Source organism: Pleurodeles waltl, chromosome 8 (genome assembly GCF_031143425.1).
Source record: "Pleurodeles waltl isolate 20211129_DDA chromosome 8, aPleWal1.hap1.20221129, whole genome shotgun sequence".
NCBI classification, from domain to species: Eukaryota; Metazoa; Chordata; class Amphibia; order Caudata; family Salamandridae; genus Pleurodeles; species Pleurodeles waltl.
The window spans coordinates 696390842-696412759 of NC_090447.1; the positions used below are offsets into that span (position 1 = coordinate 696390842).

At 46.0% G+C, this 21918-nt stretch overlaps 1 protein-coding gene across 1 annotated transcript in view; it reads right to left on the reverse strand.

The window, feature by feature from the left end:
* The window catches only part of C8HXorf58 (chromosome 8 CXorf58 homolog), a 626664-nt gene that overhangs the window by 150836 nt on the left and 453910 nt on the right, over positions 1 to 21918 (reverse strand). The window contains exon 7 of the mRNA XM_069204823.1: positions 10228 to 10457. Coding sequence (XP_069060924.1) covers positions 10228 to 10457 — 230 coding nt within the window. The remainder of the gene's footprint in view (positions 1 to 10227; positions 10458 to 21918) is intronic.

Sequence of the window (21918 nt, forward strand, 5' to 3'; positions counted from 1 at the left end):
CCTGCCCAATGGCTCCCTACTGTCAACATGTAAGAGTACCCCTCCCCCACCCAATGCGGGTGTGACATGATCAAACATTTGGTGGCAGCAGCTGCATTAAAAGAGGAAATTGTATTTACTCTGTTTAAGAGGGTGAAGGGAGAAAGCTTAATGATGTGAAGAATGGCTTTTAAGCGAGCAAGTGAAGGCTGGTTTGCTGCAATCCGCAAAATGCAAAGTGGCATAAGAGAGCAAAAGGTATTTGTTTTGGCACCACAAGAGAGTATAACAATCTTGGCCATCACACCCTTGAAAGACAGAAGTGGGCAGACTACCAGGATAAAGCAAGAGGGACAACATTCACAGGGGAAGTTCGGTTTAAACACCCTTTATTTTTCTTACACATCTTTCTTATTGTTTTCAAAAGAGGAAAAGCATCGAAATATAGCAGAACAGCCAAACTGTGGCACCTAACACAGCAGGGATTATTTTTGAGTAGCAACTTGTATCTGGGTTACACAAAAATAAAAATGTAAAGATTGCAAAAGTGTTGCAGCCAGTTCATTCCTTTAATGTCCGTTTGTCCTAAGATCCCCAAACTCACTTGTGTTTACATTTATAGCCCCCCCACACATTTTTAGACAAGCTTCTCCGCCTTGGCTCAATAATCCATCCCTCTAGACCACTCCTGAAGGGTTGGAGTTCTGCATTCCTCCTGTTCTTTGCGATGTCCCTATTCACTACCAATAAACCAACTCTGGCTAAGGTTCTCTGTGTACAAGAATATATCCAACCCTCCATTATCCCCCAACAATGCTACCTTGGGATCCATAACTGGTGGGGTGAGCAAAATGCTATCTAGAGAATTGTGAATCTCTTGCCAGTATTGCACTAGTGAACATGTCCAAATCATACAGTAAAAGGAACCATCTGTTGTTCGCTGTGTTGGAAAGAATGGGCCTTGGTAAGTCTTTGCTGCGGTGGATACAGTTAATATACACTGACCCAGTGACCCGAGTGGGAGTAAATATTGGTCTATCACTGACCACTCACATAAATCGTGGCACTGGGCAGGGCTGTCCCCAGTCCCCAATATTATTTGCCCTTACTCTAGAGCCCCAAGAATGCCTCCTTTGGCAGTATCACCACAGATGGGGGAAGGGTCAATTTGGGATTTCGTTAGACAATGCCCCTCTGTTAGAAATTGGGTAACTAGTTGGCAGATTTAGGCATCCTGTCCAAGTAGGGACCACAATCCTAATCAGGGTAAGGCAGGTACACGACCTAAATTAACCTGTGCTCACCCTCTCGTAGCTTGGCACAGAGCAGTCAGGCTTAACTTAAGTGGCATTGTGTAAAGTATTTGTGCAACACTTAATTATGGTAACACAGTGAAAGACATCAAAAAAAGACTCTACATCAGTTTAGAACAATAGAGATCCAAAAATGAGAAGTCAAGATATACATTTATAAAGAGGCCGCCCGCCAAACTCGTACTGCCATCTGGCCGCCAGTGTGGCCAGAAACCGCCGACCCTATTAGGAGTTCCGGGCCTTAACAGTGATGCCGACTCGTAATCGAGCCTGCGGCAATATGGCAGTGTGGCGAGTGCAACAGCACCTGTCGTGCTTTCTACTGCCCGTAATTCAGGCAGTGGAAAGCACAATGGGATTGTACATGGGGACCCCTGCACTGCCCATGCCAAGTGCACGGGCAGTGCAGGGGCCCTGGCACCCCCTTTCCACCAGTCTTTGCATGGCAGGATTACCGCCATGCAAAGGCTGGCAGAAAAGGACTCGTAAGCACCCCTGCCCTGGTGGATAGAGACTGGATTGAGGCAGTGTTGGCACCAGGCCGTGGCACAGTCGTGATGTGGCAGTCGGACTGCCATGACTGCGGCGGTCCGACCGTCACCACGAGTCTGGCGGTCTGAAGACCGCCAGACTCAGACTAAGGGGCTCATTCTGAGCCCGGCGGGCGGCGGGAGCCGCCCGCCTGGAGGGAGCCGCCAAATGACCGCACTGCGGTCAAAAGACCGCGGCAGCCATTCAGACATTTCCTCTGGGCCGGCGGGCGCTCTCCAAAAGAGCACCCGCCGGCCCAGAGGAAATGCCCCTGCAACGAGGACGCCGGCTCAGAATTGAGCCGGCGTAGTTGCAGGGGTGCGACGGGTGCAGTTTGCACCCGCCGCGTATTTCAGTGTCTGCATTGCAGACACTGAAATACACAGTGGGGCCCTCTTACGGGGGCCCCTGCAGTGCCCATGCCATTGGCATGGGCACTGCAGGGGCCCCCAGGGGCCCCGCAGCACCCCCTACCGCCATCCTGTTCCTGGCGGGCGAACCGCCAGGAACAGGATGGCGGTAGGGGGTGTCAGAATCCCCCATGGCGGCGCAGCTTGCTGCGCCGCCATGGGGGATTCCAAGGGCAGCGGAAAACCGGCGGGAGACCGCAGGTTTTCTTTGTCTGACCGCGGCCGAACCGCCGCGGTCAGAATGCCCTGCGGGGCACCACCGGTCTGTCGGCGGTGCTCCCGCCGACCCTGGCCCCGGCGGTCTGAGACCGCCGGGGTCAGAATGACCCCCTAAGATCCTAAATGTGAAGAGTGCTAAGATGTCGCTAGCAGTCAAAAGCATACTTCAGGTCGTGAGGGACCATTGCAAATCCTAAGTTCAGGCTGACCGGGATGGAGGGTACGCCAGCTACTGAATCCAGGCAGAGTCTGCTGAAACAGTACTTTTGATGGAGCAAAGCATCGACGTCAACGGCACGATGTGTCGGTTTTTACAGAAATCCGTGGCAGAATCTACTTCTGATGCCCAGGACTGGAGGGGCACCTCATGCAAGGGTAGGACGTACAGATGGCAGAGTCCAGCAGCAACAGGTAAGTTACAGGCAGCCTTTGGTGTCCCTGAGACTGCTGAGAACAGGGGGCAAGCCAACAAGCCCTTGGAGAATCTTCAATGCAAGGATGTAGAGAACAGGCCCAGTCCTTCTCACTCCAGGCAAGAAGCAGCAGGCAGGAGGCCAACACAGCAAAGCAAGTAGCTAAGAGGCAGCCCTTCCTACAGCTCAGCACACAGAAAGCAGTAGGCCAACAAAGCAATGCAGTTGCAGAGTGGCAGTCCCTCCTGGTAGTACAGGAGTCTTCTTCCTGGCAGAGTGTCCTTGGTTCTAATATAGTTCGTTGAGCAGCATAGCAGGTCTTCTGACAGAGATTCAGTTCCAGGTCTAGAAGTGTCTGATTTGAAGGGAGTCAGAGACCCAGGACTTACAACAAAAAGTGCATTTGAAGTGGGGGCGACTTCAAAGAGTAGTTTTGAAGTGCTCCAGTTCCATTTCAGACCAGTTATATCTGCCAGGCTAAATGTGGGGGGTTATCAGTCCTCTGTGTAGGGTCAGGCCACTGTCCTTTGAAGGCCATTCCATGGACATGAAACATGATGTAACTACTTCTTTCTGATCAGGAATTACAGCTTAAAAGTATATTAAGGAATTCCCAATGCTGGCCTTTGAGAGGAGCAGGCCTCATCATAGTGAAAAATGACTTTGGGAGTTCACTATCAGGATATTCAAAACCGTACATGTCCTACTTTTTTACCTACACAGCACCCTGCCCTAGAGCCTACCTGGGGAGTGACCTATGTGTAATAAAATGGGAGTTTACAAATTGGCAAGTAGTTGTAAATGCCCAACCAAAGTGGGTGTAAAACTACACACACAGGCCTTGCAATGGCAGACCTGCAACATGGTTAAGGGGCTACTTACGTGGGTGGCACAATCAATGGTGCAGGCCCACTAGTAGCATGGAATTTACAGGCCCTGGACACATATAGTGCACTTTACTAGGGACTTATAGGTAAATTAAATATGTTAATTTGGTATGAGCCAATGTTACCATGTTTAGGGGATAAAGCACATACACTTTAGCACTGATCAGCAGAGGTAAAGTGCCCAGAGCTGTAAAGCCAACAGAAAAGGTCAGAAAAACAGACGGAAGGCAAAAAGTTTGGGGTAACCCACCCAAAAGGGCGAGGTCCAACATCTTATTGTGAAGCATCCAGAAGAGAACCTAAAACCTATTATCACAGAAATCATACGATATGGGGGTAGATCAGGGCTCCAAATAAATTGCTTGAAATCAATTATGGATCCTCTCATTCCTGCCGCCGCTGTCCCAGCGCTTGACTACATTGGCAAACAGAACCCATAAAATACTTGGGAATTTAGCACCGCAGTACCACAGTGATACCCAGCTTATTGTGAGGGAAAATTATGGGAAGTACATTACCATCATCTCCACTTGGGTATATTGGTGGGTTAAACTTTCACTCTCATTGGCTAGGAGAAAAACACTTATAAAGTTGATGGTGCTCTCGAAATTGCTATGTGAGTTTCAGAACATCTCTACCCCTCTAATTAAGGCCTTCTGAGCACAGCTTAATACTTTAATGTTAAATCTGGTGTGGGGAAATAGTCTGCCAACAAACAAAGGAGGTCTACTCTAATGGTTGTTATTGTTTAATACAATACAAATTTCTAAACAGGTTGCATCTTTCCCATAAGTTTGTCTCTAAGTACTCTTCCACCTGTGAAGCTAGCTTTCAGAAATTAGGCATACCGAATGCAGATTATTTTCATATGGCATGGGCTCCCCAGCTGTGGCTGAATTTTGGGCTCAGATTATTGTGGTACTGGATGAGATGGTGGAACTTACGTTTCAGATTACTCCTCATATGGTACTGCTAAATTATGTTAAAACTGTCCACAAAGGATATCCTCAACAGTTTGCCACTGCAATGTTACTAGCTAAACATTGAGTGCTGTGATGTGGAATAGTCGCAAAGTACTGTGCTTTCAGGACTGGCTCAAGAAGATCATGCTTTGTGAGGAATGGGCTATGAATTATGCTGACACTCTTCCATTGGCAGCGTGGCCCAAGGACTTCTGGGAACCTCTGCAAACATATCCGCGCTCACCTGCCGCTGCATAATTGTTGGAAATGGCCCTTTTGCCTGGTTATCCCCAAACATTTTTACTTCTTCCTCCTACTTTTTTCTGATCTGATTTTGTTGGCATTAGGACTCTGGGAACTTTACCACTGCTGACCAGTGATAAAGTGCAATTTGCTCTCTGTCTAAATTGTACTGATGATTGGTTTATCCATGATTGGCAAATTTGATTTACTAGTAAGTCCCTAGTAAAGTGCACCGTGTGCCCAGGGCCTGTTAATTAAATGCTACTAGTGGGCCTGCAGCACCGACTGTGCCATACACATGAGTATCCCTGTAAACATCAGTCGTGGCTCCCATGCAAAAGGGGTGGGCCGGAGTGGGGTGGGGGGACTGTCAATTAAATTAAAAACAATTGAAGAATAAAAAAAATAACTTACCTCCGCCGCTGCTGCTACATCTGCTTCTCCCGCTCCTCTACAGGCACAGGTTCCCAGCCTGCATTGCGCCAATCCTGATGCTGCTTAGAGCAGCGTTAGGATTGGTTGGAAGCGCCCAGTCAGGGTACTCCCAGGCAGAATGGGAGCCTGTGCAGGCTCTCTCCAGCCCACCAACTGTGTTGGTGGGCTGGAGAGAGCCCACTGCGCATGTGTGTTTTTCTGGCCCGAGAGCCGAGGGGAGGGTGCTGTGCATTCCCCCCCCCCCCACTGCTCATCACCCCCAAGCCTGCGCCCCTTTTCCCAAAAAATTATAATAAACACAGTTTACTACTGTTTTTGGGGAAAAGTTTGCACCTGCTGCTGCTGGCGGGAGGGCGACGCTTCTCCGCTCTAATGGAGGAGCCACCCCTAGTAAACATGTTTCAGACCTGCCATTGCAGTATCTGTGTGTGTAGTTTTAAACTACAGTGTTGACTTGGCAAGTGCACCCACTTGCCAGGCCCAAACTAGGCCCAAGGTAGCCACATGGGCAGGGTGAAGTGTAATTAAAAGGTAGGACATGTATTTTTCATATCCACATGGTGAAATACTGCCAAATTCGGTTTTCAGTATTGCATGACTTATCTCTCCCATAAGTTAACATAGGGATTGCCTTGAAATATCTTTTAAGTGTCATTTCCCATTGGGACCAGATAGAGATATGGAGTTTTTAGATTGTAAGTTTGAAAATGGCACTTTTAGAAAGTGGCCATTTTCTTGCTTAACCATTCTTTGCCTCTGCCTGGCTGCAGAATACACTTCTGGGTCAGACTGATAGTTGGGCTGTTTGTGAATTCCTCTAGACAGCACCACAAAGGGAGCTGAGGTGTACCCTGCATATTCTGATGGGTCTTCCTGAGCTAGAGTGGAGGGAGGAGCTGACACTGGCACATGAATAGGACTGTACCTGTCCTTACACAATGTAGTTTCCAACCCCCTGGAGTGTGTCTGGGAACAGGGCAGGAAAGGCAGAGCCTTGTGCACTACAAAGACTTTCCTTTAAAGTTTGCCTACTTCAAAGGCAGAAATGAGTATACGTACTGGACTGCTGACCCCACAATTTCAGAACACTTCTGGATTGAGGACATTATGCCAGGGAAAAAAGGTGGATGCTTGAGGAGGACCTGCCACTCTGCCTGTCGCTTTGCTCTGCTGTCCTGCTACTGCTACTTCTGCCCTGGAAGTAAAGAACTGGACTTTGGTTTCTACATCCTGCTTTCCAAGGTTCTCCAAAGGCTTTAACTGAGCTTGCTTCCCATTGTGAAGTCTCAGGGACATCAAAGACTTCATCTTTCTGTATCTGGGCTCTTCTGCTGAAATTCCTGACTTACCAAGAGATGCGAAATCCAGTCTCTGAGATGTTAGAAGTGGAAGCTGATGACCTAACGAAAAATCCACGCACCGCGGCTGTTGCGGCAGAAAAATCAATGCAGCACCAGCACAGCAGCTGAAAAATCTACTCTGCGCTGGCAAAATTGATGCATTGCCTGCTTTAGTGCAGATCCATTTTTTCCATGAATCTGGATTTTCCAAGCATCGTGTCTTGGCATCAATTCTTCAACATCAGCACAAGGAACCGAGGCTGCGGGTTGGAAACTGACGCATCATTTTCCTGTGGGGAAGAATCGATGCATCGCCTAACCGGCTGGGAAAGAATCGACGCACTGCATCACTTGTGAGTAAAGAATTGACGCGTCACGTGCTGTTCTGACACATCACTTCCCCTGCGGCTTTATTTTTGATGCATACCCAGCTTTTTGTGCTAAAACAATGCATCCATTGATTCCTATGGATTAAGATTCCTTTAACTTTAAAAATGTATACCTTTTCTTGTGTATGTTGGATTTTTGTTGTTTTGGTCTTGGTATACTCAGATAAATACTGCCTATTTTTATAAACTGGTACTGAGTACTTTTCTGATGTTTTCACTGTGTGTGTGTGTGTGTGTACAAATATACATTGCTTCTGAGATAAGCCTGACTGCTTGTGCCAAGCTACGAAAGGGGGTGAGCTGGGGGTATCTTAGGTGTGTGGCAGTCTTACCCTGACTAGAGTGAGGGCCCCGACAGGGTGTAAGCTAATCGCCAACGAGAGACCCCATTTCTAACAGTAATGTTTTATCTATTTAATTGTTTGTGAAGGAGTGATCGATGGGCATGCGATAACTGTATGATTGACAGTGCTGGACGTGATGTACAAGTGTGTATATTCAAGTCTCCATATATTACCCTCACTGATATAGTAGAGGTGCAGATTGGTATGGGATTGGGTTTATGGTATCTCTGATGGTATAATCTGCAAATAATACATACGTCTACATTTCAGTGTTTGGAGTGAAGTATATGTACATTCTACATATGTACTTTCTGATCTTTGCCTGCATTTTTCCAAAACTGCATAAATAAAAAATATAATTAAAAAAAAGGGAACCACCTGAGGCTCTGCATCGTGCGCACTTTGAATTTCGTGCCTTACCCATTCTCCAGAGTCTACTTCAGCAGCGGCTCTCCGCTTTGAAGGAGGAGTGTTACCCCCCTGTCAGCAGCCTCAAAAGTTGAAAACTAAAATGATAATAAAATAGGTTTTTGATCATTTTACTTTTCAAGTTGGGCCAGGCTGAGTCTTGGGGGTGGGGCCATCGTGGAGAGGGGACGGAGGGGGAGTAGTGGCACTGCTATCAGTGCGCATGTGGGTTTGGCCGGCTGTATCAGGATGGCCAAACCCACATGTGCACTAAGCTGTCTCCAACCAGAGCTGGGTTGCCAGGTTGGAGACAGCAGGCACAGGCTCCCAGTCTGCCTGGGAGCACAAATCAAGGGCGCTCAGGCCAATCCTTACGCTGCTCCCAAGCAGCCAGCAGCATGAGAGCCATGTCAGGATTGGCCACAGGGCAGTCTGGGAGCCTGCAGTGGAGAGGAGCAGAAAAGCACTGATGCCGTGAGCAGCAGGTAAGTTATTTTATGTGTGTTTTGTTTCCTCCGTTTGTTTTCTGTTCATGTCATCCACAGCTCAACCCCTCCTCCCCCGCCACTCAGCCCTTACACCAGCTGCTACTGGCTACAGTAAATCCTATTGAAACAGTAAAGTTGAGGCAAGCATAAGTTGGATGGGATGCTACCACTCTGACGGGAATCCTTGCCTTCCTGCACACATCATCCTCCATCTTCCCAATATCAATCTCCCAGGCCTCTCATACACATTTTGAGTCATCGGCATTGAGCAAGAGCTCAATATTCCCTTTCTGTCTGGTGGTTCCATGATTACATCTGTTTGTAGCGGATTATATTCTGACAGAGCTTCGAGGACGGGTAGGTAAGTGTCTAGAGCGTGGCAAAGTTGCATGTATTTAAGGAATTCAGGCAACTGGAACTCTTTACCGAGTTGTTTGAAGGATAGCATATGGTCATGCTCCCATACAACCCCTAAAAGGAAAGATGTCAATTTAATCCCATTGACAGAAGTCTGCCAGTTGCTACTTATTTTAGTATGTTTCCTTCCCACAGGGGTTTCTGGTTATTGAGTTTGTCTAGCCTTTTAATATGAGTGATGGCAGCCCGTCAGCACAGCAGTAGGAGTCTAGTGACCTGAGGGAGTGAGTATGAGGGGTGCCCAAGCAGTAGATCCACAGCCCTTAGTTTCTGAAGTATGGCCAGCTGCAGACACCACGAGGAGTCATGCCTAACCCCAAACAGCCAATCTCCAATCAGGACAATCTGTGCTGCCCACTAGTATTACCGGAGACCGGAAAGAAACAGGCCACCCATATAGACAGATAGAGTGCATTAGATGTAGGAGACTCTCAGCATCCTACCAGCAGAGGGAATCTTGAGGTCACTGCATACAGGTCATAGAAGAATGTGGAGGAAATCATGAAACAAATTATACTGGAGGATGTGGTGCAGTACTAACATTTTATAGAGAGACATCCTTCCCAAGAAGTAGAGGGGCAGCATGTCTCTAAATATCCTTAGGCACGTCTCAGGATAGGAGTATTGTTTGTAACACAAGTCGCCCGGTGGCTGCGGGAGATATGAATCGGACACGAGAAAGTACGCTGATGTCGGTAGGGTTCCTGCACTTCTATTTTTTCCATTTCAAGCACCTGTTACCATTCTTCTGTAAAACGGCAGGCAGATGGCATATCTGAGCTGTGTTGGACGCGTGTGAGTTGCTCTACATAAAGTGCTCTGTTTGATATTTTTGGTGTGTTTTTAGGGGCTAGTGCTGTTCAGAGTAAAATGATAGCCATCGATATTGCATACTTGTGCAGGACTGGATGTAAATATGTTTTTGTAAATTCACACAGACACTTAAAAAATGCATATAAACAGTGCATAAACATGATTTGAACGCAAACAAAAGACAAACATTTGAATAACCAAAATAAAGTATTTAGAGAATTCACATTATATAATATATATAATAAATATGCAGTAAGTGAATTATGTGCGCAGTGATTTTTGCTTTGCATAATGGAAGTAAGAATCAGCTTCCAAGCAAAGTTAAAAAATAATACACCTGCCGTACATTGCATAGATCAATTCCAAACCAATGTACGCGAAATACCTATCTGATGTATTCCAGAATGACACTGAACATTACTCCATAGGGATGTAAAGAATACTGTGTAAGAAACCCAGTAGAAGCACGGGGATCCAGTAGTGGCAGTACAAAATACCATATAAAAAAATGTTAAATTATCTATCAAGCAGATTTTTTGACCGGGAGTGGACTTTGGATTTTTATTGGGTCATTACGTTTTAAAATGAAACCACGCGTTTTTCTAGGAATAATATTTATGATGTAGTCACTCTTACCTGACACGAGTGACAGCAGCCATCTGCTTATACTGAGCCTCTTCATTTTGCGGCTTTAGAAGTAGAAACTTGAGTTCCTCCTGAAGTCGATTTGATAACTTGCCAGATTGTGCATAATCAACAATGTCATACATTATTGTTGTCCTGGACAGATTTTTTAGGGATAACTTTCTCCAGTAGTTGTCTCTACCTCCAAGGTAAGCAGGGGTCTCATCGAGGTTGCTTAAATACTATACAGTAGGAAAGATCACAAGGCAACATGTGTTTTATTTGTTGACATATGATTATGTTCACAACTAAATCCTTTTAACTTAGTGGTTCTAAAAAACTTGACAGTCGGTGCCATCAGATATGCAGACTACTATAGTTGTGCTTAATTGTACATCAAAAGGAGCTCAAAGCTGAAGCCAAGTACAATGGTCAAGTGATGGCAACTATAGCAGTAAATAAAGCAACATTAAGAAAATATAAATGAATGACATACACAACACAAATGTGAAAGGTTCAACAACAATCCTATTTGCATAGGCCTGCTCATTTTAGCTAATTATTAGACGTATCTAGAAAACCAAACATGGAAAACCCCACAGAGCAGGTGTTTTAATAAGCTAAAATGCTTGTTCATTGTGTTTCTGTGGGTTTGCATGTAAGTGTGTGTGTTTGTGTTGAGGAATCTAGATACACAGCCAGGGGTTGTCACCACAATCATAAGAGGATCTGGATACTTTGGCGGTACTACTTTGGTATCTTACATGATTAAGATCAGATTTAACTTTCGTCTTTGTTAGTGCTACTTTCTTTTGGAATTCCTATGATGTGCTATGTCATCCAGGGCTTTACGTGGCCGGGTCCATCCTGAAACAGTTCCCTTTCGGGACCGTATTCACGTCCTTAGCTTTACAGGTAAAAACACATAGATTTCTGAACAATAACTTTAAAAACACACTAAGGTAATGTTGTTCATGTCTATATTCCACGTGCTTTACTTAATTTTGTATCCCCTAGTGTTAGCTTTTACCAGGATGTAGTGTTTCTGAATTTTTTTCATGAAGTGTATTGTTCTTGTGTAAGACATACTTTGAAATAAGTCACATCCAGGTCTTTATAACAGCCACAATTGAGTTGTGTGTAAAGGCAGTGTGATCCTATACAAATGTGTGGGTGGAGTGGCATTCTATGGGGGAATTTAGTGTATATGTTTAAGCCACACCCTTAATTATGTAGACCACACCCCTTTTATGCCCCCCCCCCCATTTTCGATCCCACTTAAAGCCCTGATGAGCAAGTTACTTACCTTTGGTAACGCATTATGTGGTAGAGACTCTATCTAGCTGCAGATTCCTTACTTTTGAATTCCCTGGCACCAGCTACAAATCCGGAATAATTTTGCTGAGCAATATCCTGTGCGTGCCGTCGGGTGGCACTGTTCGTATCAGCATGTGTCGTCAGGCTCCACGTGGCTTCGTCAGCGTCGTTGGAGCCGTCTGTAATGTCACAGTCGCCTATAAAGGCACCACCCAGGGGCGCGTACGTCGGTTCTTTTGTCCACAACACTTTCATGCCAAAAGGGCAGAGACGTGGATAGAATCAACATTTTGTCTGTGCAAAAATAGGGCCTTGAAAGGGATAAACTCTAACCCTACTAGACATATCCGCAGAGCAGAGAGGCATGGGTGGGTGTAAGGAATCTGCAGCTAGATAGAGTCTCTACCAGATAATCTGTTACAGAAGGTAAGCAACTTGTTCATCTGGTAGAGACTTCTAGCTGCAGATTCCTTATCTTTGAATAGATACCCAAGCCATAACCTCCTGGCAGTGGGATGCGCATACTTCTATTTACACTAAGAAGTCCTGTAGGACTGAACGGGCAAAGTGCCCGTCTCTTCGTATCTGACTGTCCAGGCAGTAATGCTTTGCAAACGTGTGCAAAGATGCCCACGCTGCCGCCTGATATATCTCCAGGACTGGAACGCCTGAGCTAGCCCATTGGTAGCAGCTTTGCCCACGGCAGAATGAGCCCTCAAGACCTCAGGAGGCTGCTTCCTGGCCAATGCGTAGCAGATCTTGATGCAGAGACCAACCCAGCACGAAATGGTTCGCTTCTGCACTGCTCGACCCTTCATTGCTTCAACGTACCCCACAAAGAGTTGTTCATCCACCAGGAACTCTAATTTGCGGTCAAGGTAGAACGACCATGCTCTTTTTGGGTCCAGGCGGTGGAGTCGCTCCTCTTCCATAGAGGGATGTGGTGGAGCAAAAAAGGTGGGCAGGGGGATGTTCTGCCCCAGATGAAATGGGGTCACCGCCTTGGGGAGTAAAGAGGCGCAAGTTCAGACACCTTGTCTGGATAGATAGTGACATATAGTGGCTTTGATGACAGAGCCTGCATCTCACTCACCCTCTTGGCAGATGTTATTGCCACTAAGAAGGCTGTCTTGATGGTGAGCAGCCGGAGGGACAGTTGTGCAAAGGCTCAAAAGGAGCCCACATCAAAATATGAGGACCAGATTTAAGTCCCATTGGGGCATACCAAAGGGCATAGGGGGAAACATATGTACAAGCCCTTTGAGGAATCTATGTACAATGGGGGATTTAAACAGAGAAGGCTGATCAGGTAGCTGAAGAAATGCCGATAAGGCAGAAAGATAGCCCTTGAGAGTCCCCAAGGCAGAACCCTGCTGGGCAAGGGAAAGTGTGAAGAGAAGGATATCAGAAAGAGAAGCAGAAAGAGGATCAATAGACCTCTCTGTACATTAATATACAAAGCATTTTCAACGGCAGGCGTTTACTGCTTTAGTGGAGGGACACCTGCCTGCCAAAATAACTTTTATAACAAAAACGGTGAGAGAGGGCCCTCCTAAATCTATCACCAAGGGGACAGGGCACCGTAAACAAGGGAAAGAGAACATCTCCAAAGTTTGCAAAAATCAATCAAATCGACCTTCATTGCACTCATAAAATCGTAGATACACATCAAACACTCACATCCACTCAACACTATAGTGATGAATCTCCAACAAAAGGATCAGTGCAAATGGTAATTTAATAAATAAGATAAAATCATACCCCATTCATATAATCAATCCATAAAGTCCCCATCTACCTGCAACATGTAAATACAACAATGTTAAAAACAATAAAACTAAAACCCAGCATTAAAACCACATATAAGAGAAACAAAAGGGCATCAGTGATCATCTGATGTCTTAGGGCTGTCCAAAATTTGGTATGTCCAGGCCAATCAATCTCTACACACACAGTCTCTGTTTGAATTTAGGCCCGTTCCAATAGGTCCAGCAATTCAATAAGCGTCAACGTGTTTCGGTGGTCTAATCAAAATTCTTTCACCACCTTCTTCAGGACAAAAAAATATGTTCTCAATATCTGTAGTTCAAATCTATACACACATAAAATAAAATATATATACAAATCTCATATTCCTATCCCCAATAAAACTACTCAAAATAGAATAATATAAATCAACCTCCATTAGACATCCCTACCCTTCTCCCTCAAATTTATGCCAAATCCAAATCAAATAAAATTTCACGATTCTTTTGATGTGAGATTCTCACAAAAGTGTTCACTCCCAATTGTTCACCAATTATATATAACTCAAAACGGTTAATTGGCCCTGCCCAGCGAGTCGGACATGTCCAAACCACACTGAATTGTAAACGTGGCTGCGTCTCTTCCATCCTTGACAGCTTGAGTGAGAGTGTCCCGTACGCCCTACGGGACCTGGGGCAGCACCTGTGCCACCATATCCCATACAGTATGGGAAAAACGGCCCAGTAGGTATGAGGTGTTTACGGACTTCAATGCCAGGCTGGAGGAAGAAAACATCTTCTTCCCAAGTTGGTCCAGCTTCTTGGATTCCCTATCCGGAGGACCAGAAGGAGAGGCACCACAGGAAGTGGAAGCTTGGACCACCAAGCTCTCTCGGGTGGGCTGTAGGGTGAGGAAACTAGGGTCGGTAGGCGCTGGTCGCTGGCAGAGGCCAATTGCCTTATTTACAGGAGCCCCTGTGCTGGGTTTGGACCACGTCCCAAGCAGGACATCAGTAAGGGCTTCATTGAGGGGTAACATCGGTTCCCATGTGGCAACCCCCGGCTGAAGCACCTCTGACAGGATGTTAGTCCTGACCGGCACCATAGGCAACTCCAGGTCCAAGACCTCAGCCACTCTACGCACCACCATGGTGTCTGATGCTCCCTTCTCTGTAGCTACAGAAGGAGGTGAAAGCATACAAGTATCTGGAGAAGTATCCAGTCCGCTGGCTTCCCTAGTGCCTCATACCAGTTCTGCTCCTCAAATCCACATTCTAAAAGGTCCTCAGATCCCTCCCATTCCTCACCTGTGCCTGGTCGATCAAAAGAAGCCTCAGGCACTGATCTGGGCTGTGTCAGCGCCATCGAAGTCGGAATCGGAGTCGTGCGACGTTGTTCCTGGTCCGGATCCTCAGAATGAGGATGGAGTTCTCACCACCAGTAGGTGCCGGCGGTGGGGGAGCATCGACATTGAACCTGGTGCTGGAGGAGGTCGACTGCGTGGAACCAGCGCCGGTCAGATCCAATATCGGATCCCGGGGTCCTCAATGGTGGGGAGGCCAAAGCCGCTGGCGTCAAACCTGATGGGGCCCCTGCTGTCCCCGCAGGTTCCAAAGACCCACCCGCAGGGGGCAGCCCGCTCAAAAATGAGGCGCAAGGCTTCATAGAAGTCTTTAATTTAAGAGGGGGTCACTCAGGCTACCAAAAAGGGGGGAGGTGCAAAGTTTGCCCTGGTATCGGCTCCACGGAACCATGCTCGGAACGTCAACGTTAACATGACACCTCATCGGCCGACTGGTGTGGCAGAGTCAAAATCCGCTTGGAATTCTTCTTTTTCTTGTGCCTCTTCGCGAGTGCCCAGAGGTCCTTGAGTGAAAAGAAGAGGAGTTAGGGGTTCCTGGAGCGGTCCCGCAACCTTCTTCTTGAGTGGGACCGTCACCTCCTAGAAGTTGCGCCGACCGAAATCGACTGCCAGGTCGCCATGAGCTTTAGAGACCGCTCTCTCAAGGCCTTCAGGGACATGGCCCGGCAGTCGAGCACAACTTCGAGTCATGGTCCTTGTCGAGGCACCATAGACATACCTGGTGGGAGTCTGTCACCGACATGGTACCATGGCAGGCACCACACGGCTTAAACTCAGTCTTCCTAGATGACATTCCTCACACAGACATAAAAAAAACTTCGAAAAAATGGTTGAAAAAGGCTTGCCAAAAAAGGCAAAGGGAAGCTCGATCCCAGACCTGCGCTTAACCACCGCAGAAGAAAAATAACTGATGCATGCGTGCTGGGGTGGTGCCTTTATAGCCGACCGTGACATCACAGATGGCTCCAATGACACTGACGAAGACACGGAGAGCTGGACGACGCACACGGATCCGAACGACGCCACCCGACAGCACGCACAGGGTATTGCTCAGCAAAACGATTCCAGATTCAAAGCTGATGCCAGGGAATTCAAAGGTAAGGAATATGCAGCTTGACGTCTCTATCAGATATCATCATATTTTCTTTCATTAAAATTGATAAACAACAAGCCAGACCTACTGCTGTTGCCATTTTTTTGCGTTGAGATGTATGTAGTCCTGAAACCTCCAATGGAAAAAACAAAATTTCAAGTCGAAAACTGTAAAGATATTGGTTCCCAACTGATATAAAACTGCATGAGATTTCAAAACAAATCTCACTTACAGAAATGTCTGTACTATGTTGTTTTTTTATGGTACAACATCCTCATTTGCAGTACACCAGAACATCCCTCAACCCTAATTTCCACTGTTGCCCTCCTACGATTAACAGATGGCTCAGTGTCATTGAGGTAACACCAGTCCAAATCCTGGGCTTTCCCTGGTCTGTCACTATAATAATGTCTGTCATTTAAGGCAGAAAAAAAATCTTGATTTGGGCAGATAAAAAAATAAACAAGCTATTATTATTTAGCCCTCATGAAATAGCCAACCAAAAGAAATACAAGAGAATGGAGTGGCAAGTTAAAAATGTAATTGTTTGGGTTGCTTGTGTTTCGTTCAGGAAAGATCATCTTAGTAGTTTGGGCTGGACTGCTCCTATTGGAGCAGGGCCACAAGTAATATGCGCATGGCTGGGTCTAAACCGAGGTGCCATGTTAGGCAAACGAATGATAGGCTTGAATACTACACTGAGCATCTGCCAGTGTTTAGACTTATTGTAAGCATTCCCCCATCATCTTTTGTCTGCTTGATAAGTTGTAATAGGTCACATCACAAAATTACCATTTACAGAAGACATTTTGACAAAACGTTGAATCAAAATTATCATGATACAAAAAATACAGGGTTAAGAATATCGTTTGGTCAATCATATCATCGACTGGCTTATTGAAGGATAAGAATATCGTATTAAGTGTAATTTTTAATATTGTTTCAAAAATATCGAATTAGAAAATATAATTTCATATAATATTGTTTGTGTAAGTTTTATTCATTTCTATATATATATATTTATTTATAGCACCCTTGGTACTATATATATATATATATACATATATATATATAGTACCAAGGGTGCTGTCAAGCTGCAGTGCTCCTGACACAGTGGGTGCTGTGACCCGTGCTGACAGCCTCACGAAATATTTGTTTCACTAAAAGAGATTATCATGCACTCACAGAGTGTTACCAATAATGAAGAGATTTATAATGCAAATGCCAATTTCCCAAAAATAAAGACACAGGCAAACACGTTGCGGCTATCGGCCTTTCCCAATATAGTGAGACGCCAAACGCTTTCATTTTATTTAAATCATTGCATCTTGTAAAAAACAAAATCAACAACGGACTGACATAACAACCAACCCATGATTAGACTTGATGGTTGCGGCGGCCATTTGTAAGTTGTTGATTACTACAGCTGTAGACATTCTAACACCACTTTGCCTACACTGCTGCACACCATTGTATCATGAGTTTGTAACATAAATCCCAAGCTTCCCAAAAGATTGGATGTAAACAGCAAATACTTATAGAGATATGGTACCAGGTGAACCTTGGCACAATCAGTCACCTACGAGAACAAGACCTACTGATAGTGGTCCACATATAATAAACTTTAAAAGGAACTGGTAGTCTGGAAGGAACCAGAGGAACGAAGAAATCCTGAAATGTTAATGATGATCATTGTCATTTCATGTCTTTCCTTCTTATGTTCTGGTAGAGTTTTTTGTTAAGTGCAACACTGACCACTAAGGGGGCTTAGACTCAGCACACAATATCTTACTGGGAGTAAAAGAAACATAGGTATCACGTTTTGTGACCGGGTTTTCCACAGTCTAGCACCCTATAGAGAGAAAGTACTCGACAGTGTCCAACCTCTTCAATCTTGGAACAATTGTTGGAACAGATCTGTTGAGCTGTATACTTCTGTAAAATGATTTATCTGCAGATTTGTCTTCAAAATTGCGAGGAACTATTGATGATTTAATGTACCACAAGCTGGCAGCCTGTATAAAGATCTTATGGTTGAAGATATATTCAAGGTGAAGAAATAGTTGAAGAGCAACATTTTATAGTGGCTGAAAATAATAAAGAAAGTTCCAAGAAGACCCTGAAAGAGGATATTCATATAATAAAAACAAAGAAAGGCTCTTATAGACCTGAGTTCTGTGAGGAAGAATAAGAAAACGCTGAGATCTGTAAGCAGTTTTTAAGTGAAGATAACTTTTCACCAAGTTTTCAATTAGTAGGGGCAAGAAGATTGCCGCAACCAACTGGACCCTCACAAGTATTTAACCCATTACACCAGATAGGGAGACATCATCAATATAAAAGCCCGTGTGTCAGGAACCAGAGTAGGGCATCAGCTTTCAAAACAGCAATCGCTGTAGATTCAATTTGAAATTGCTGCAGCACAACCAGTGGCCAATTACATCAAGCAGGACAAGCACCTCCTCTGCTTGTTTTCAGTTTAGGAAATTTGCTTAAAATTGAGTAAGGAATCATCAATGTAGTTATAAAGATGATTACTACTGTATAAGAATTAACTGATTTCAAGAGGGGAACTATAAACTACAAAAAAAGCGAGAAACCATCCTCTAAGGTGGAGCATGCTTTCTTGGGGAAACTGGAGGTAGTAATACTTAAATGGTCCAGGCCAGCACTGGGATTGGACACATTTATGTAGTGATAATTGCTTGATACTGGCTTGTGGATGATCTCTGGAGGTAGTATTGGTAGCTCAATTGGTGAAGGTAAGTGTCTATTCCCAAAAAAAAGTCCGGATTTGTTTCTGAAGCTGCTCTTTTCCTCTCAGCTAAAATGTTCAGTAAAATAATGGCCCTGAAACCATTGGCACAGTTCTCTAACCTGAGGTTATGGAATATAGCTATCAAAGCAGACTATGGGGGTCATTCCAATGTTGGCGGGCGGCGGAGGCCGCCCGCCAGAATTCCCCCCTCCGAAATACCGCGCCGCGGTCAAAAGACCGCGGCGGGTATTACAAGTTTTCCCCTGGGCTGGCGGGCGGTTGCTGAAAAACCGCCCGCCAGCCCAGGGGAAAACGACCTTCCCACGAGGATGCCGGCTCGTAATCGAGCCGGCGGAGTGGGAAGGTGCGACGGGTGCAGTGGCACCCGTCACGTATTTCAGTGTCTGCAAGGCAGACACTGAAATACTTTGCAGGGCCCTCTTACGGGGGCCCCTGCCGTGCCCATGCCATTGGCATGGGCACGGCAGGGGCCCCCAGGGGCCCCGCGACCCCCCCTACCGCCATCCTGTTCATGGCGGCTTTCCCGCCATGAACAGGATGGCGGTAGGGGGGGTCGGAATCCTCATGGCTGCGGAGCGCGCTCCGCAGCCATGGAGGATTCACACGAGCAGCGGAAAGTCGGCGGGAGGCCGCTGACTTTCCGCTTCTGACCGCGGCTGAACCGCCGCGGTCAGAATGCTCGTTGGAGCACCGCCAGCCTGTTGGCGGTGCTGGCCGCCAGGGTCAGAATGACCCTCTATATGTCTCATTATGAGTTTAGCGGCCCGACCGCCAAACTCATACCAGCAGCCTCACCCCCAGTTGTATTACGATGTTTCCACCGGGCTGACCGGCGGAAACATCATATTACAATATTCCGCAGGTCAGCCCTGTGGAAACAGTGCCACAGCATTGGCCTCAGCTCCCTTAAAGAAGTCGATGGCAATGCTGTCGCACAACAGCACAGCAGACAGTGCGCATTCCGAGGGTGCTGACAGGGGGTCCCTGCACTGCCCATGCCATGGGCAGGAGTCCCTCTGAGGCCCCCAGCATTGGCTTTCCTCCAGCCTTTCCATGGTGGTTAAACCAGATTATTAGTTTCAATAGAGTGCCAGAGGAAGCTAATGACAAGTTTTTCTAGTAGCTTACCTGGCTCGGACAGATTTTAGATTAGCCTGAATTTTACATGAATATTAGATATGCCTGAGGCTTTTTAAAAGTGCATCACCACTGCTCTTAAATAAAATGTAGAATAGGGCCATGACCTCCCAGTGTCGGGATTCTGAATGACATTTTTAAGGACACTTGTGGGACAAGTGCCATTGACAGGCCCAAACGGTTTTCAGTTTGTTACCAAACATCGGAACTGCTCAAGAATCCACATCGTCTCCCAGTCCAGCTATGTCTTCTTATTGGAACTATTTTTGCAACCATGGACAAATGTCAGCTATTGATGAATCACTCTATAAATCAAGCAAGTTCTGAATAAAGACATCAGAGGCTGAGCTGCAGAGAGAATGAAATAATGCAGCAACTCTTTTTGCTCTGCTGTAATTTCTAATCTAACCTATGATGCTTCTGAACTCCTTTTCGTGGGTGGTAGAAAGATCAGTAATAGTCATAGATTGTGTCAAGAATCAGTGCTAGATGAGCAAGTTCTGGACAAATGCAACACTAGCCTTTCCCCTTAAAGTGGAGCCATAGCCTGCCCAAACCCAGGTCCAAAGAGTCCACATCTTAGGGACCATGGGGGAGGGATGAGTGGGAGGGTGCAGGCTCTCAGGAGCTGCAAACAGCTGCATTACTCCCTTACTTTGGGAAACATATTTTTGTGGGATAGAGACAACACAGGCGCCATGGAACAACTTAGGGACACTGGCCTGTTATTGGAGGGAACCATTTCAGTTGAACAAGTAGAAAACCAAAATGGAAGGGAGACTGGTATTTGTCAATACCAATCAAGTTCAGAATAAAGACATTAGTGACTGAGCTGCAGGGAGACTGAAATAATGCAACAACTCTTTTTGTACTACTGGGATTTCTAATCTCACCCAAGAAGATTCTAAGATCCTTTTCAGGAGTGGAAGATCAATTATAGTCATAGACTCACACTCTATCATGAATCGGTGCAACAAGTAGAAATCTGTGGACAAATGCAACACTCTACCCTCTCCCCTTACAGCGGAATCAAAGCCTGCATAGACCCAGGCCCAAGGAGTCCAGTTCTTAGGAGCCCTGGGTGGTGCGGGCTCCCAGGAGCTGCAGGCAGCTGCATTACTTCATCACTTTGGGTACACGTTTTTTTTGGAATAGAGAAAACACAGTCTCCATGGAATGACTTAGGGACACTGGTCTGTTACTGGTGGGAAGCATTTCAGTCAAACAAGTGGAAAATGGGCATGGAAGGGAGACTGACTTTTGTCAATACCAATTTATTAAAGTGAGAGAGCCACACGCAATACAATTATAGTTAGATGCCAGAACACACAGGATGCCTGTAAATATGACCCTGTGACTAGCTCCCACTTACTAAGATGCCACCATGGAGAGAAACATGCAGGAACCACAAGTTATCTGAGGCCATCAAGACTACAAACTGAGAAATTACATCTTGGTCAAAAGCACAAATATATAGGGAATATAAGACAAAAGAAAAAGCAGTTGGAACCTGCAGGAGATGTCACAAAAACAAAATGGGTGCAGTTACGTTCATGAGGATGAAATAATGAGGAGTAGAAGAGACCACCAGTTGCGGTTGCCAAGCGAGAAAGTCCTAAGTTCCACGCTTCTTATTCTTTCACTACCTATTCTGCCATTTAAATTCCAAGATGACTACTGCTGTCATCACTGTGTCCTCAGGAGTGTTTTGCCCTGTACTGCTGCAGCATTCTACAGGTTGCCATCTATCATAGCTGGGACTAACCTACTTGTCTATCTGCCCAAGGTGCATTACCAGTTGGACTGAGTTTGCGGCTTCTCTTGCTACGTTCTTCTCCACAGCAGCAAATCTGTTTCAGTGGTCCTTCACCAAAGGGGTATCTGACCTTGTGGAACTGTTTTTGGCTACAGCCCTATGCCTCATTTTGCTGAGGATTCAACTTAATTTTGGCAACTAAGGGCCTGATTACAAGTTTGGCGGTCGGAAAACCCCACCACCAGACCTGTGGGGAGGAGGCCACTGAGGAGAAGGAGGTCTCACCACCGGCCCCATTACGAATTTTCCACTGGGCTGACCAGTGGAACCAAGGTTTCCGCTGGTCAGCCCAGTGGAAAACGTGCAGCAGCATGTGGAGCCGAGTCCAATGCCGTTGCACAGGGGGCTCAGTTAGCACCCTCAGAATGAACACGGTATGCGTAGCAGACAGTGCACATTCTGACAGTGCTGGGGAGGGGGATCCTGCACTTGTTCCCTGCTAGCCTTTTCATG